The sequence below is a fragment of the Melozone crissalis genome, unplaced genomic scaffold (genome assembly GCF_028551555.1).
Source record: "Melozone crissalis strain CALT ecotype California unplaced genomic scaffold, PUWL_Pcris_2 ptg000018l_1, whole genome shotgun sequence".
Classification (NCBI taxonomy): domain Eukaryota; kingdom Metazoa; phylum Chordata; class Aves; order Passeriformes; family Passerellidae; genus Melozone; species Melozone crissalis.
Window position 1 is genome coordinate 8,051,099 of NW_026535796.1, and position 15,775 is coordinate 8,066,873.

General features: G+C 43.1%; 2 protein-coding genes across 2 annotated transcripts in view; both read right to left on the minus strand.

Annotated features, from left to right (window-relative positions):
* Positions 1-2,401: 2,401 nt before the first annotated feature.
* KCNJ11 (potassium inwardly rectifying channel subfamily J member 11) lies at positions 2,402-4,332 on the minus strand. Its single transcript, XM_054275570.1, has one exon. It carries the CDS (start codon positions 4,273-4,275, stop codon positions 3,073-3,075), a length of 1,203 nt encoding a protein of 400 aa, XP_054131545.1. The 5' UTR covers positions 4,276-4,332; the 3' UTR covers positions 2,402-3,072.
* A 5,206-nt stretch (positions 4,333-9,538) lies between these two features.
* The window catches only part of ABCC8 (ATP binding cassette subfamily C member 8), a 73,557-nt gene continuing 67,320 nt past the window's right edge, over positions 9,539-15,775 (minus strand). The window contains exons 36-39 of the mRNA XM_054276512.1: positions 14,835-14,938; positions 13,942-14,075; positions 12,624-12,686; positions 9,539-10,160 (exon numbers count right to left, since the gene is read on the minus strand). Of these exons, the coding sequence (XP_054132487.1) occupies positions 10,023-10,160; positions 12,624-12,686; positions 13,942-14,075; positions 14,835-14,938 (439 nt within the window). The 3' untranslated portion in view covers positions 9,539-10,022. The remainder of the gene's footprint in view (positions 10,161-12,623; positions 12,687-13,941; positions 14,076-14,834; positions 14,939-15,775) is intronic.

Here is a 15,775-nt window from a genome sequence, read left to right on the forward strand (position 1 = left end):
CACACGTGGGAGCCACAGCTCTGCGGGATCCAAACCGTGACACCGCCTCCCAAAAGAGACGCGGGCTGGGAAAGCAAGTTGAGAAGCCCACTCACTTCTGAGTTCACCCATGGAAAGCACAGTGCTTGCTCACTGCTGGGAACGAGGACTTTTCTGTGTACAAATGATGGCACTGCTGCCTCCCTCAGAGCCTTCCCACGGAGAATGGGGGTGGGCAGCAGAAGGAGAGCTCTGAGCACCATTTCAGATACCTGTGCTCCCAAATACCTCGTAAGTGACAAATTGAAAGGATTCCCAAAAAGAATATCCTTAGTGCAAAATAAATACACGCATCCTTCCTTGCTCTGCCCCCAAAATGCTTCTGAATATTTGAAATGGTGAAAGAACAGAAGGATTTTATATCACAACAATCCTGAAATTCAAAATCACCAGCTCTTTTGCTTCAAATAATTCACTATGGTGATCTTAACAGCACAAATCCTTCCTTCCTCATAATATTATGATCCTTTTTGGTTTGCAAGACTTCAGAAGAATCAGGCAGATTTTTGAAAAAGAAATGACATGAAAGATGCTCCTGACAGCAGCCCAGTGAACAGAAGCTGTTTCTTCCCATCCTTCCCCTCCTATCTCACAGGGAACAAAGAGAATTTTCCACCTCTCACCTTCACAGACTTCCCCAGGGCAAAAAACAAGCTTGCATCAGTCCCTGAAAATAGTTGCAGGGTATTGCTGCTGAAACTGCTTCACATTTAGGTCAAATCTTGAGAAGATTTGCAGCCAGAGCTGAAGTGGTTTTAGGAGAGAACCTTGAGGTGCATCTCACACACTGAAATAAGGCACTAAGGAGACCCAGGGACAGGCCAAGGATTTCAAGTCACTGGAAAGCCAACTAATGTTTTGTGTATGACTCTTGTGAGAACAGAGCAGTGATTTTGTGGCAAGTGATAAAGAACAATGAACTTTCAAAGGTGCCTGGGAAATGCAGGGAGCTCTACTGTAGGTGCCCTCTGACAGGCAATGGGAGACAGGGGCAGGAAAAAGGGAAAGCCAGAAAATAATGTGACAAATCAACTTGGTCTTACAGAAGAAATTTAATCACGTAAGGCGTTTAATCATGCCCTATTTTAAAAAAGCAGGGGGAGGGGTATGATTATAATATAAAATGTGCCCTTCCAAATTCTCTTTGCTGACTACTTGCTAATGCTAATTTTACTGTCATTTTGTTGTGAAATTCATTTCACATTTTCAGAGCTGTTCACAGAATAATATAGGTGTACTGGGGATTTGGAAACTGAGCAGGCATTTATTCCTGTAACTAGCAGTCTGGTAATGCTTCATAAAACCAAAATACATAAACACCAAAAACATAACAAATGTTTTTTTCATTTTAACCCAATACTTGATTTTACCCAAACATTGATAGTTCTATTATAGATGTCTGAAAATATTCCACAGTCACTGTGGAAGTTTTCTTACCCTTTTGAATGAGTGTGTCATACAGTTACACTGACAAGCCATCAGAAATTTGCCATATTATTGCCAACAAAAACGATTTTGGTGTCTGTTGCGAACTACAGAGCACACAAGTCTTGACACTAGATCCTCCTTGAATAATGATGTTTAAAGTAGCTTGGTTCTCTCTGCACAGCCTGTAAAACCAGGTGTGGGATCAGCTCTGTGATGCCTCTATAGGTTTCATTTGGACATTGTATGTTTTTTACCTGGGGGCAGTTTGCTCTGTAGCTAATGCTGGTGCCATGTCCCAATAATAAATAAACTTGCTGCTGCTACCAGGAGCTCCAGAGAGGATTTGCAGGAGTGGGTGAAGGGGAATTGTTCCTGTTGTCACCGTGGGACCGAGAGAGTGAACATGGCTCCTTGTTTGCTGGCAAACGACAGATCCTGGAGCCAGCTAAAGCCAAGGCAGGCACCAGCTGCACAGGGAGCTCAGGATGAGACTGGAGCAGGAATTGCTTCCTCAGCAGCAGTAATGTTTTTGACACAGCATCCCAGGAGTGAACACGCTGTCCTATGCACCCTTCCTTCCCCTGAGCACAAAAAACCTTTGTTTCTTTTACAAAAAGGAAAGGAGTAAAAGGTTTTCCCTGCTGCATGCAGATATGTTTTCAGCATTCAGCACTGTTCTTTCATTCAAAATATGTAATTCTATTTTTATTCCCTGATTATCTAGCAGAATTCACCGTGACCCAAGGGAGAGGTTAATTCTTGTACTGAATATCCTATTGCCATGTGGCTTGGAGAGAGGGAATGTTGCTTCTCTTCATTTTGAAATTAAAATGCAGAATTTTCCTATTAATAATTTATTTCAACTGTATATTATCTGCTACTCCTTTTAAAGGCAAAGCATTGCTTACTTTCAGAAATGTACAGTACAAAAAAGTATTCCTGAATGTTTTATTTTGGAAGTGTAACGGCTTTTAAAATAAACAAAAGTAAATACTCAAATACATTTCATACTGCATGTGGTAGGAGTGGCTCCATACAACACAATATGGATGATGCAAATCCAGCAGTTAATTTCTTTGAGACATACAGTATAATATAGAGACACTTCCAGATCTGGTCTTCTGCCATTGCCTGACCCTTTTTTTATCATTTAAATCCAGCCTACTTTATTAATTATTAATATTTTATTTTGCTATATTGATTGTTCAAGTTAGGAAAAAAAACACCAGTTAAAAACTACTGACTTGCAAACACTGCAAGATCCTAAAAAACCTGCAATCTCTGAGGATAAATATACATTTATTTTTGAGAAAATGTGTCATTACCTGCAGTTGAATCAAGGCAAAATGATCGTGCAATTAAATAGTCTGAATTGAAATTTAAAGCTGCAGACCATGATTTTCCCTACTCCCAGTTCTGCTTGAAATCTCTCACACCTTTAAAAAAATATAATTAGCTTTAGATTTTCCCACAATAAATAACACCAGAACATACCTTGTGCTACCAACCTGAATTTTAAAAAAAAGTAAGAGGCCACCTCAGTGTTTTGAGTTCATGAGATCATTCAGACACAAAGCCCTAACAGAGTTTCCCAGTCAGAAGGCATCAGGAAGGCTCCTCGCTTATGGTAAACTTGGGCTTTAGCTTGACAGACCTTTTCCTGATGGTGCCTCTGGGGGACAGCGGCATGGTGTCCATGATGCTCTTGTCCTCCTCCAGCTGCCGGGCAGTGCACGACGGCGTGGGCACTTTCACCGTGTTGCCGAACTTGGAGTAGTCCACCGAGTACCGCCCGTCCTCCTCCGCCACGATGGGCACGAACCTTTGGCCCCAGAGGATCTCGTCCGCCAGGTAGGAGGTTCTGGCCTGCGTGGTGATGCCGGTGGTCTCCACCACCCCTTCCAGGATGACGATGATCTCCAGGTCCTCGTGGTGGTGCAGGTTCATGGGGGAGATGTCGTAGAGGGGGCTGTTCTTGTCTATCACGTGGTAGATGATGAGCGGGGACACCAGGAAGATGCTGTTGCCCCCCACGGGGTTCTCCATCTGGATGTCGATCTGGTTGAGGGGCACCACCTCGCCCTCCAGGCTGGCCGTCTTCTTCACCACCTGCATGCGGATGGTGGCGCTGATGATCATGCTCTTGCGGAGGTCGCCCACCCGGAGCATGAAGCAGAGCCGGCCCTCCCGCAGCGCGATCACCGCGTGCTTGCTGAAGATGAGGGTCTCGGCCCGCCGGTGCGCCTGCGACGTCTTCATGAAGATGCAGCCCAGCATGATGGCGTTGATCACCAGCCCCACGATGTTCTGCACGATCAGCACCAGGATGGCGGCCGGGCACTCCTCCGTCACCATGCGCCCCCCGAAGCCGATGGTCACCTGCACCTCGATGGAGAAGAGGAAGGCGGAGGTGAACGAGTGGATGCTGGTCACGCAGGGCACGAAGGCGGCCGCAGAGCCCGCCGTCCCCTCGGCGGGGTCCCGCTGCAGCCGGGTGCTGTGGTCCAGGTCCCCGTGCGCGAAGGCGATGAGCCACCAGACCATGCCGAAGAGCAGCCAGCTGCACAGGAAGGACATGGTGAAGATGAGCAGCGTGTGCGGCCACTTGAGGTCCACCAGGGTGGTGAAGACGTCCTGCAGGAAGCGCCCCTGCTCGCGGATGTTCTTGTGGGCCACATTGCAGGCGCCGTTCTTGCCCACGAAGCGCGCCCGCCTCTCCCGAGCGCGGTACCGGGCGTGATCGGGCACATCCTCGGCCAGCCGGGTCAGCACGTACTCCTCGGGGATGATGCCCTTCCTCGAGAGCATGGCTCCGCCGCCACCGCCGCCGCACCGCCCCGCCAGCCGGGGGGGCCCAGGGGCCCTGCGGGCTCTGCGCGCCCCTGTGCGCTCTGCGCGCTCCTGTGCTCCGCGGGCTCTGTGCGCTGCCGGCTCTGCGCGCCCCTGTGCTCTGCCGCGGGCTCTGCGCGCCCCTGCGCGCTGCCGGCTCTGCGCGCCCGGGCCGAGGGAGCGCCGCGGGCTCGGGGGCGCGGCCGCTCCCGGCGCCGAGCGGGAGCGCCGCCGCCGCCGCAGCCCCCGCCGCCGCAGCCGGGCCGGGAGCGCTCCCCGCCGGAGCTGGGGGCGTTTCTTTACCTTTTCACCCTCCTTTCCTTTTTTTTTTTTTTTAATTTCCCTCCGGGGGAAGGGTTTCGGGCCGCGGTTTGTATGTAAACATTTGATACAGGACGGGTTTGCTGCCTTCCATTAGCAGGGGCTCCTTTGTGGGATGCCGTGGCTTCATGTCTGGTGATTATTCCGTGAAATGGGGGCGGGGGGAAAAAAGGTACGGGCCAATTTTAAAGAAGGAATTTGAATAATAATGATAGTAATAAAAATGATAGTAATAATAATAGTAATAATAATAATAATAATAATAATAATAGTAATAACAATAGTAATATCTTAATAACAACATCCTAATAATATGTTTTAAGTAATAAAGTAATAATAATAAAATAATAAAATAAAATAAAATAAAATAAAAATAATAATAATAATAATAATAATAATAAAAATAAATACTGAAATTCACCTGTGTGTCTTTTGGTAAGCAGGAGGAAAGCATTCATCTGATAAATCGCCAGGAAATGGTAGGAAATTTGCTTGAATAAGCTGAATCCAAGGATATAATGGCTAAACAAAAACGTGGAACTAAAGGGGCTCAATCCCACTTAAAATTCTGCCAGAGTTATTTAGAATAAATAAGGATTTTTTTGTTTGTTTGTTTTGTGTATTTAGTGCAGAGAGGAGACTGTGAAAATGGTGTGAGCTGTGGCTTCTCAGGAAAATGTCTACAGTCCACACGGCAGCAAAAGTTGCAAAAAAAATTTGGCCAGAAAGGGTTAACCCCCTGTGACATGAACTTCCAGACAGGCATCAAAATCCTCGGAAGAGGCAACAAAGGGAGGCAGGAAGCTAGAACCTGTTTGGGACACTGGGATGTGTCTGTGGGTATAAATACATACATGGGCATGCCTATGAGGATGTGTCCTCCTGACAAGATGCATTATGTAAAAACATTCTGATGTGGCTTTGCTGCTGTATAAACAGCAATATTCTCATTGATGTGTTTATTTCCTCTGGTTTCAATATTTTGTTTCTATTTCAGTTTAGACATCAACACTGTGGAGTTTTTACAGCATCCCAGGATATTCTGGATAAGAGTTTTTTCTTTAGTTCCAATGGATTTGTGATTATTTATTTTTTAGTTTAGCACAACATGTGTCCCTGAACTTTTCCTTTAGTTTTGGCTCTAAGTGCTTTGGTACACACTGCAAACAGCTCTTGGCACTGATTCCCTGGCAAGGCAATTGTCCACTTGATGTCTGGGAATCAGCCAGTTGGGGTTGAGAGTAACTTCCACCACCTACAGCTGCTTAAAGCAGCCCACTGAGGGATTTCAGAATAGTGGTTTGAAGTAATCACCCTGAGCTCTCTGAGAATTTGTTATAGGTCTTGTAATTAATTGTTTACTATTACTTTGGACTATTTGTACTTTCTGTGTATGAATTGTGGCATGTCCTTGCTCACATTGATTCCTTTTGGAGGGATCAGTTTCCCAATCTGGTTCATCTTTCTTGCTGCTTTGATAAATAAAGCTAGAGTAGCAACAAGGTGCCCTGGCACGTGGCTGCCAGGCCACTGAGTTAGCCAAAGGTGGCTAAGCCCTTTCTCTAGCCCTTTCTCTTCTACATCCCTTCATCTAGTCATCTCCAAGGACATATCTTTTTGTGCCCTTGGTGTGCATGTCACCTGCACCTACACTTTTAGTTTGTTAACTACATGATTTATATGACAATTAATTTTTTTAAAGAGTTTGGTTGTGTTTTTTTTTCTTTTTAAAAGACCCCATTTATCTTTCTAAACATGAAAAAGCGAACCCATAACCCAAGAGGATGAAGTAGGTTGAAGTTTTACTTGTCAGATGTGTAGTTCTGCAGCTGGTGGCAGGTCCTATTCCAGAATTTTGCAGTGAGCATAAACAGGCTGTAGAACACCAGGCTACTCCTGGGCAGCATTTTACACCCTTGCAGACATGGACATAGGGATTCCAGAGGCAGTCCTGACTTTTGTGCCGTTTTTCCTGACTCTTTCCTAAGCGTGGTCTTTATTCTGTGGCTTTTCCTCCAGAGGGCGGTACCTCCATGAACGTGGGATGGATAGAAACCTGTGTCGGGGCGAGGGTTTTGGAGGAAGAGTGAATTGCTGCACGGCCTGTGCTAGGAACGACCCAGGGAGAGATGATTTATGAGCACACTCACCACGCTGCTTTCAGGAATCCTGAACTCTCTAGAGCAGTGCTTCCTTGCTTCCACTTCTGCAATGGGACTGTCATTGACCACTTCTTTTCCTTCATCTCTGAGCACTTAAGGGCTGAGATGGGACAGCAAAGCCAGTGGCTTCTACTGAAGAATTTCTAGAGCTGTCTTTATGGATCAAGTGGCAGATACTTAAAAGAAAAAAGTGACAGATCTTCTGAGTGAGCCAACATATTTGTGTTAAGAGCTGCTGAAAACAATTGGGCTCACAGGAATGAACAATCCCACTCTGTAGTACTGAATCATGAGGGGTAAGTTCTTCCACCCACAAAATAGGTTTTACACTTCAAAACTCCCCCCCTCCATTTATTCTAATTTTAATGGCTATCAAACAAGATCTTATGATAACTGTCAAATTAAAATTTAGTTGTTGCCATGTTATTACTCTGCCTTTAGAAGCTGAGTAAAGCTTCAGAGGCTACACAGTGTTAGTCTGAAATGAAGTTTCATGAATCACCTTGCAAAATGAGGAGGCAGGCAGAAGAAAAGAGATCAGAGTTGGTTCTGCAAAGCCACAAGGGGAGGCAGGAGCAGAGCTGGGAAGAGGACTGATGAGCAGAGCCCTGCTGTGTTTCCTGGCCACACTAAAACAAGGGAATAAACCCTGTAAAGTTTTCTGTATGGTGGAAGCATTTATACAAATCAACAAGAAAACCTCTGGTGCAGCTCCATGGGCAGCCTATCCCCTAACACCTTTGGGGCTGGGACAAGTCCTTTCCCTCAGGAAAACTGAAAGCCTGGCTTGGCTTGCAGCCACTGCAGTACAGCCCTTTGCTTAGTGATGCCTCACTGCCATACAAACACATTTGTGAGCCTGGTTAACAGAGACTCCTGGGCTGCCCATCTCATGGCAACGAGGTCTGCTGACTTGGGTGAAGTCAACGAGCCTCACACCACAGAAAAACGTTCTTGGGAACTGCTCCTGGTCACTGGTGAGACCCTTAATCCTTTGGAGTTAGGGGCAGGAATTCCCTGGCCCCACATGAACAAGACCAGCTGAAATGTGCTGAGGAAATGCCCTGTCCCAGTGGCAGCCAGGAGCCTCCCTGGTCACAGATATTGATTCAGCAGTGGGGTACCATTAAAAATTGGTAATTGTTGTATATGAATGAACTCACTCTACTCTCCTGCAATGCTACTTTGGGAATTACAAGCCCCATTTAAAATGGAAATGAGACACTTGCACTTTTGAGTTCTAAATTCTTAGTGCTGCAGGATAAAGTCCAGCCCCCTGTCCCTTCCTCCCTGCATTCCCTTCTGGGTGAGGCTGGGAGGAGCTTGTGGAGTAGGAGCAAGCCCAAATTGCAGTGTCAAATCCCAGACATTTCATTACAAGCACACCAAACCTCACTTCTCTGCATCTCTCCCCTTGCCATTAGAATCCCTGAGAGCTTCCACAGAGGGCTGCAGAGCCTCTGCAGTGTGAGTTTGGGGAGTCCTGCAGAGTGGTGCTTTCCTAAGCCTTTACAGGATGAGATGCTGCCTTAGAGCAGTAATGGGAAGCCAGGAGACAGCATGCCCAGCAGCTGTGGCAGAAACCTGCTCTGTGCCCTTCTGCTCCCTCTTCTCCTCTCTCAGCCCTAATGGAAGCCTGGCATTCCAGGGTGAAAACACACCCTGCAATAGTTCTGCAGCCATTCTTTCCTGGACACTGCCCAGCAAACAATTCCCTGGAGGAGGAGAAAGCTCCCAACTGCCTTTTTCTCTCCTGAAGGGTGGTAGGCAATGACAGAGCTGATGCCTTTCATCTGCATAGCCAAATCCTACCTTCTGACTTTTATCTGTTCATTCTGCACTCTCCTCTGGTGCCACTTGCCTGCCCTTCATGATTGCCCAAGTAACAGCAGGGATGTGCTGCAAATACTCTGCTCTGCAACTGGTAACACAAACAGCAACAACAGTTCTTCATTTTCCCTGGCTCTCTGTTTAAAATATCACAGATCCCATGAGAACACTGAGGTGTCTTGTTCTAGAAAATAAAGCTTTTAAAAAGAGGTTCCAAACTAATTGAGCAGGCTAAAGAGTGAAAAAAACCCAAAAAACCCAAAAGATAAAGAGCTCTCCTAAGCACTAGAAGTCCTTCAAATAGGGGAAGTACCAAAACAAAACATGGATGTAAATGTAAACTTGCTATGTAAAAAAATCAGGTAAAGGTAAACTTGTACAAAAATAATTGAAAAATTAATTGTAGCCTTCCATTATTGACATTCTAACCCTCTATTAATGAAAAAGTCCCAGAATGACTGTCACAGGGCAGGGATAAGTAGCTGTCTAGCTGAATTAGGATAATTTTAGTGGCTAAAAGTTGTCTTTAGTGTCCAGAATTTATTGGTAAGGGTCACAGTAAATCTAGAGACAGCACGACAGTGGGTGAAATATGTGAAACTAGGAGATGATGAGTCAAGCTCTCATGGCCCTGAGCTGCACTGAAAGGTTTAATGCTGTTTATTTACCAGACTTGGAGGGATAATTTCCAGATGAATTGGTACATCTGCACTGGTCTGGAAACTGTACAATAAACACTGATACTTTATCACAGCCTGCCTCCCCTCAGCTTCTTCACAGTTTGGGAGTCTGCCTCCATCCTGCTTGGAATCAGTGTAATAGTATTCAGTGGGCAGAAAGACGGAATCAGATTGTGCTTCATTTCTAGACAGGATTAAAGGAGAGTCTAAGGCACAACTCAGGCACTATCAATAAACCACAATATAAAAAATGTTTTATAGATGTTGTATTTAGATATTAAAGCTTTACAGAGTCATTTCATTGAAAGAAATACAACCTTTTGAGAGATACCTTTGGTATATCATTTTTCCTTCTGCATTTAGTCAGTCATGAACATTATCGACAGTAAGGCTATGACACATAAAAAATAACATGTTAATAAATGATGGGGGTTGAGAGTTACATAAAAACTCCATGCTGGTCATGTTTGTTTGATGTGTATCCTGTTGTGGTTCACCCATGTAGTTTTTTGCAAATATATTTCATGATTCTTTGGCAGCAAATAAAAAGAAAAGTAGCAGTATACCAAAAGTTAAAGTACAGATAATTCATTAATGCTTTGGATGGAAAAAATGGCTCATTTTATTAAAAAAGGAATAGCTCAATTTATTATGAAATAATATTTATTTACAGGTATTTTACATTTTTTATAAAATAATAAAATTGTATTCTAAAATGCTTTATTTATTTTTATTACTTATCTGCTTGTACAAAAGAAGCAAAGACACTGTCTTCTTGTTCTAGCAGAACCTCAGGCTTGTCATATTCCAAAATAACCCCTCTCTTCATTACAATAACCAAATCTGAATTGAGGATTGTGTGCACACGGTGCTGAAAAACAAATAAACAAAATGCCAGGTCAGTGTATCTCTCTATTAAACATATTCCAGGATAAGACAGACTCCCACAAATTCATTTTCCTATCAAGTTCAAGTTTGATTAAGGCAACTTATCCTACTTTTCATCCTAATTTCTGTGTAAACAGTGCAGATAAATATACAGACCAAGAGCCAGGTGGATACTCAAGTACCTAAAAACTACACAGGTACTTGAGTATGAGGAGTCCTATGAGTTTCCTTTACAATATCCCCAGCCCAGAGTCCTGCTCCCAAGTGCAGCCAAAAGAAGGCAGCCAGGCAGAGCAGGAACTGGGCAACTGAGTGTGGATGTGCCAGTGGGAAGTTGGGAATTCTCCCACTCTTGGATTGTATCTGGGTCTGGGGTGGCTCCTGAGTTTAGTGTGGTTTGTCTATGTAGAAAGCTGATCCAGTCAATTTTACAAGACTTGGGCCACATCTTCTGAGCTTGCACAACCATTTTGCACCCATATCCTTTGGAAAAGGCTTTTCCATACTTCCTCGCCACTGTATGAACAAGCACTCCCTGTTCTGTGTGCTCTGGGCCGTGTGGCTCAGAGTTTCACCTGACACCCCTTGCCTGTGACTTTGCAGACCTCTCCCTCCTGTCCTTACATTGTCCTTCTTCCTCACACAAGGGCCCCAGCCTGCTCAGCTGCTCCCTTCCAGGAGCAAATCCAACACCTCCAAAATCATCCTGTGCTTCTCAGCATTTTTCACTTGCAATGTGTTATTCTGGGCAAAAGGAGACTGGAACTGCACACAGTATTCAAGGTATGTGTGAACTATGGACTCTGACTTCAGCCTTCTTGTTCCTAATAATCTTTTTTATTTCTTTGTCCATACCACATTTTTCTATCCTAACTCAAGCATTACCTAAACAAATAGCATACATTGTTTCCATCTTCTTTTTAAATAAAATGCTTCAGTAATTTCCATAATCCCTGTCAGATTCCATCTCATTTACTGCTTCTTTTAGTTTTTTTCCCCCTACCATTTATTTTTGGGTTTAGTTTTTTATAAGCCTCTTCATACTGACAGAATTCCACTTTTTCATGTTAACTGTAACTGCATGAGATTTTTTTGGATCTGCTTCACTCCCTCAGGGATATTTAATCTCAGAATATTATGGTTTCTGTTACACAGCTGCTCTTCACCCATAAGGTTCCTAATCAAGTCTTGGGCATCCTCAGTATCAAAACAACTCTTGTATTTCCTTCTCAGGCTTTCCTAGCCAGATTTTCTATAAAAGAATCACTGATGGCATCTACAAATCTCATATATTCTGCAGTTTCTATGACATTTATCCATTCCACAGGCAGGGGCAGGGGACTGAAATATCACATTCCAGCTGAATTTGCTGCCCTTGCCTGATGTCTTTCAGTGTAACACAATCAGTGCTGCCACCCTGGTAATTGTGAGTAACATAGAAGATAACAGAGAGCCAGTACTGTAACTCCTACTGTTCCTATTCTTCCTAAACAGAAATTAGGAATACATGAATTTTTCTGGGAAAAAAACCCCACCAAAACCAAGACAAAACAAAACCACATCTGAAAATCAACAACACAAACAAACAAACCCCACCCAAAACAAACAAAACACACCCCCAAAACCACTACCCATCCCACAAACCCCGTGTTGTTTCCACTACAGAATGTTTTGAATACAAACCCACCTGCTGTAAACCTCATTTACAATTGGAAGTAAGCAAAAATATTCAAAGTAAGTTTATTCCAATATGTTGTTTGAACTGTGCAGTTTAAAACACATTAAGAGTGCCAAAGAATAATAAAGCTTTTTCAGCCTGTCCCCAAACAAACTGAAAAAGATACATAAATGCAGAACACAGTGCAAATGTGAATTTCATGCAGCGAAATCAGGAAATGTCATGGTTATGATTCCTTTGCTTTTTTATAATGACACACTGGATGGATACCATAAGATAAATCAGATCTTCTGTTATACATTTGCTAGGTGAAAATAAATGATGCTCAGAGATTCCTGAGCACAGACTTCTTATGTTGAATTTTCAAATGTTAAGAAGCATACTGACTTCATTTCACCTCCCTGAAATGTGTATTTACTTGTCCTTAGTTAAATGATTATTTTAGCTTGAGGAAATTTATATTTTGCAGCAAAGTATATGGCATTTTAAATTAGCTTAAAATGGGAAGCAGAAGATAGGGAGCATATTGAGATTATGTATCTTTGCAGGTAATTTGACTTAGCATCATGCAACACATCTAAGAAGCCACTCTTATGAATTTAAGTAAGAAATTTAAAAAAGGAAAAGAAAGCTTACATTTTAACACTATTTAAAGAAAGAAAAAGATGACTGGCCCAATTACCACATTTATTAACACTGACCAGAAGTGACTAATGGGGCATTTCAGATCCCTGTTAGCACTAGGATGGCAGCAGGGACTGTACTTACTGCAATTGTAACCACAGTGCGGTCAGCAAACGCAGTCATGACCACCTTCTGGAGAATGTTCTCCTAGGGAAGGAACAACATTTGGTGCTTTTCAAACAACAGAAGTTACATGATAGACAAGATGAAGAATAAGAAGGCTTCAGTAAGTAACCACTGACTATTCCATGCTGTTATTTATCATCCATTGCAGAAGTGAAAAATGAGCTACCTTTCTGAACTAAGCCAGAGCCTGGTCTCTCCTGCCATTGCCTCTGGGGCTCAGCAGACACCAGAGCTGTGCCCTGGCCCCAAACACTCGCTGTCCTGGCCTCGGTCTGACACTGAGGAGGCCCAAGGTGAATTTGGGTGCTGCCAGGCTGCCCATGCTGGCACCTCTGTGGTGTGTCCTTCACCCCAGTGCAAGCCCAGGAATGTTCCAGCACAATGGGGACATCTAACACCAAGGGGTGGCAGGGACAGGCAAGGGACTGTGCTGTACCTGGCATAGTTAACAGTGGAGATGATATTTAAGGTGGCCTTAGCATACATAGCTCTCACTCAACAAGTACTCATCCTTTGCTATTTAGGAGACTGTTGTTGCATTCCAAACTGCCTGGAAGTGTCACGAGCACAGATACCTCCATTTGTTATTAGGTGCTCTTCAGAGAAGTATTGCAAAGGAGGAAAACTCAAAATTCAAAATGTGTTTCAACTGCACTATGGTTCCCTTGCTGAAGCTCAAACACTAACATTTTACTGAACTAACAAACCCCTCCAATTATGTTCTTTACTTACAGTGGAAAGAAAATGGAAATATTTCCTGTAACAACATAAGAGATGAAAAAAAGTACTATTTTATTTGGCTTAAACCCAGTCACTGCACTATTACTGAGTGCCTAAGCATCTGCCTAGAAATTCCAGGCAATTAATGCAATAATCCAGGATGTCTTTTCTGTGTCTGTGTTTATTTTCTTGCCTCTACTTTCAAGCCTTATAACTTCCTGCCACCCATGCTGGGAAAACTTGTCACTTGCCAATTCACCCTTCACTGACCATCCCAGCTGACCTTCTCCAGCTTTGTTTACTTTAGAAACCCCACTGCCAATTAAAATAACATGCTTCATTTTCCTAATGCAATCAGCTCTGGAATAACTATTCAATCCCTAGTAAAATGGTTTGAAAGCTCTTTAGATTTGTTAGCAGTGACTCACAACTACCTGGGCTTTTAAGTATGTCTGCAACTAATTATGGTGTAAGCATATTACAGAATAGATAGAATTGCTTTCCATCTTTTAGTTCACATATCACGTAAAAGAAATCAGAAGCACTTTAAACTCACTGTTGCCATGTCAATAGATGCTGTGGCTTCATCCATGATGAAGATGCTAGTCTTCCTCACAAAAGCCCTTGCCAGGCAGAAGAGCTGCCTTTGGCCCTGGCTGAAATTTTCACCCCCTTCTGTGACTATAGCATCTGGAAGTGATACAGAAAATCACTAAGGTCAGATCAGAATAGAGCATATGCTTGGAAAACAGTCCCACTTTCAGTGTAAAGTAGTATTTCCTAGGCTTACAGCTGCTGGTGACACATTTTTGCCTGCTTATTCCCAGTGTTCAACACCACCAGTACTTTTGTCTCCCTATATTCTCTGTATCTGTTAGACATCAGAGCAGCTGAAGATGTTCAAGAGTGAGTTCCTCTGAAACATGTGCAGTCTAGGACACTGCACCCCCAATCAAACCAGCATCCATCATTTCTTTACCCTAGGGCTGTACAAGTTACCATTTTAAGGGGGTTAATTGGTGGTTTTTGTTTTATGGTAGGTGTTTGGTGGGGTTTTTTGGTTTGGTTTTTTTTTTCTGCATGGCCAAATGATTCACACCTTGAAGCTTTAGAAATTTTCCTCCTTGGACATGACTACTGGAAAATACAAAAGTGTTCCAGGTAACACCTGGTTTGTTGACAGCTTATTTGAATTCATAACATCCATAAACCTCAGTGCTTCAAAACAAAGACATACTGAAATAAAATAATTTAGCCATTCATTTGAAAAAAAGAGGATTCTGCCCACAGGTACAGTTGGTAAAGGAGTTATACAGATACAGGACATTTGCCTGCAGGCACTTTTTGTCACCTTCCACAAACTTCAAAAGCTACCCTTGTAATAAATAAGTGTGAAACAGGAACACTGTGAATGCTGGAAACAATATTCTCAGAAAGAAGTCTCATTACCTAGGCCCCCAGGGAGTGCCTTCACCACATGCTTGAGCTGAGCTATTTCCAGTGCTTCCCAGAGCATGCTGTCAGTGCACTTCTTCTCAGGGTCCAAGTTAAACCTGCAGCAGGGGGAATTCAAGAACATCAGTCAACAGAAACTGCTGCAATGGATTTCTTCTTTTAGTGTGCTTAGGAACAAACCTGCAGATAATCAGACTCATACACTGAAGGTCTGGGCCTGATTCTGATCTATCAGTGGTATAAATCCACTGAATTGCCCAGACTTGATCAATGTTTATGCCAATGTGATTAAGGTGAAAATTTGACTGTCAGTTAAGCAGAAAGGGAAAAGTTTGCTATTTTGTGGCTATCTTTATGGTTTTGGAATTTATTTTGTTCTGTATAAACAAAATAAATGTCATGTTTTACTATAAAAAGCTGTGACTATACTCAGTCTACATTAACATTCAATTTTAATAAAGGCCAAGATTTTACCCTCCCTCCTTTTAAATACAATGTCTCTTTGTTCTTCACTGCTGTAGAAATGCTAACAGAATAATCAAACTTCATACTGCATTATGAGATTGAAGCCTTCCCTGCAATTCAAAAAATCTTCGATTTATGGACAGATGAACATTATTTTAGCTTGCTGTGGCCCAGAAGTGACAGTAACAAATGTGAATCTCACATCACATTACATTAGCATGTAGAATGACAATAAAAGATTCAATGGTGCATGACACTATTTTTATGTTTTACTCCTGCTGTATGAGTTGTGAAGGCTCAATGCTGGCCTAAGTGCATTTTTTAATAGATTAATTAATAAAACAAAGGAATACAATTACATCATCTTCTGATGTGAATGAATCATGGTCTATTCAGGCACGTCCTGAAGCCTGTATCCTTTTCAGTGAACTCTAATCACTTAAGTAGAAACTAAAACTGCAGGAGCTGTA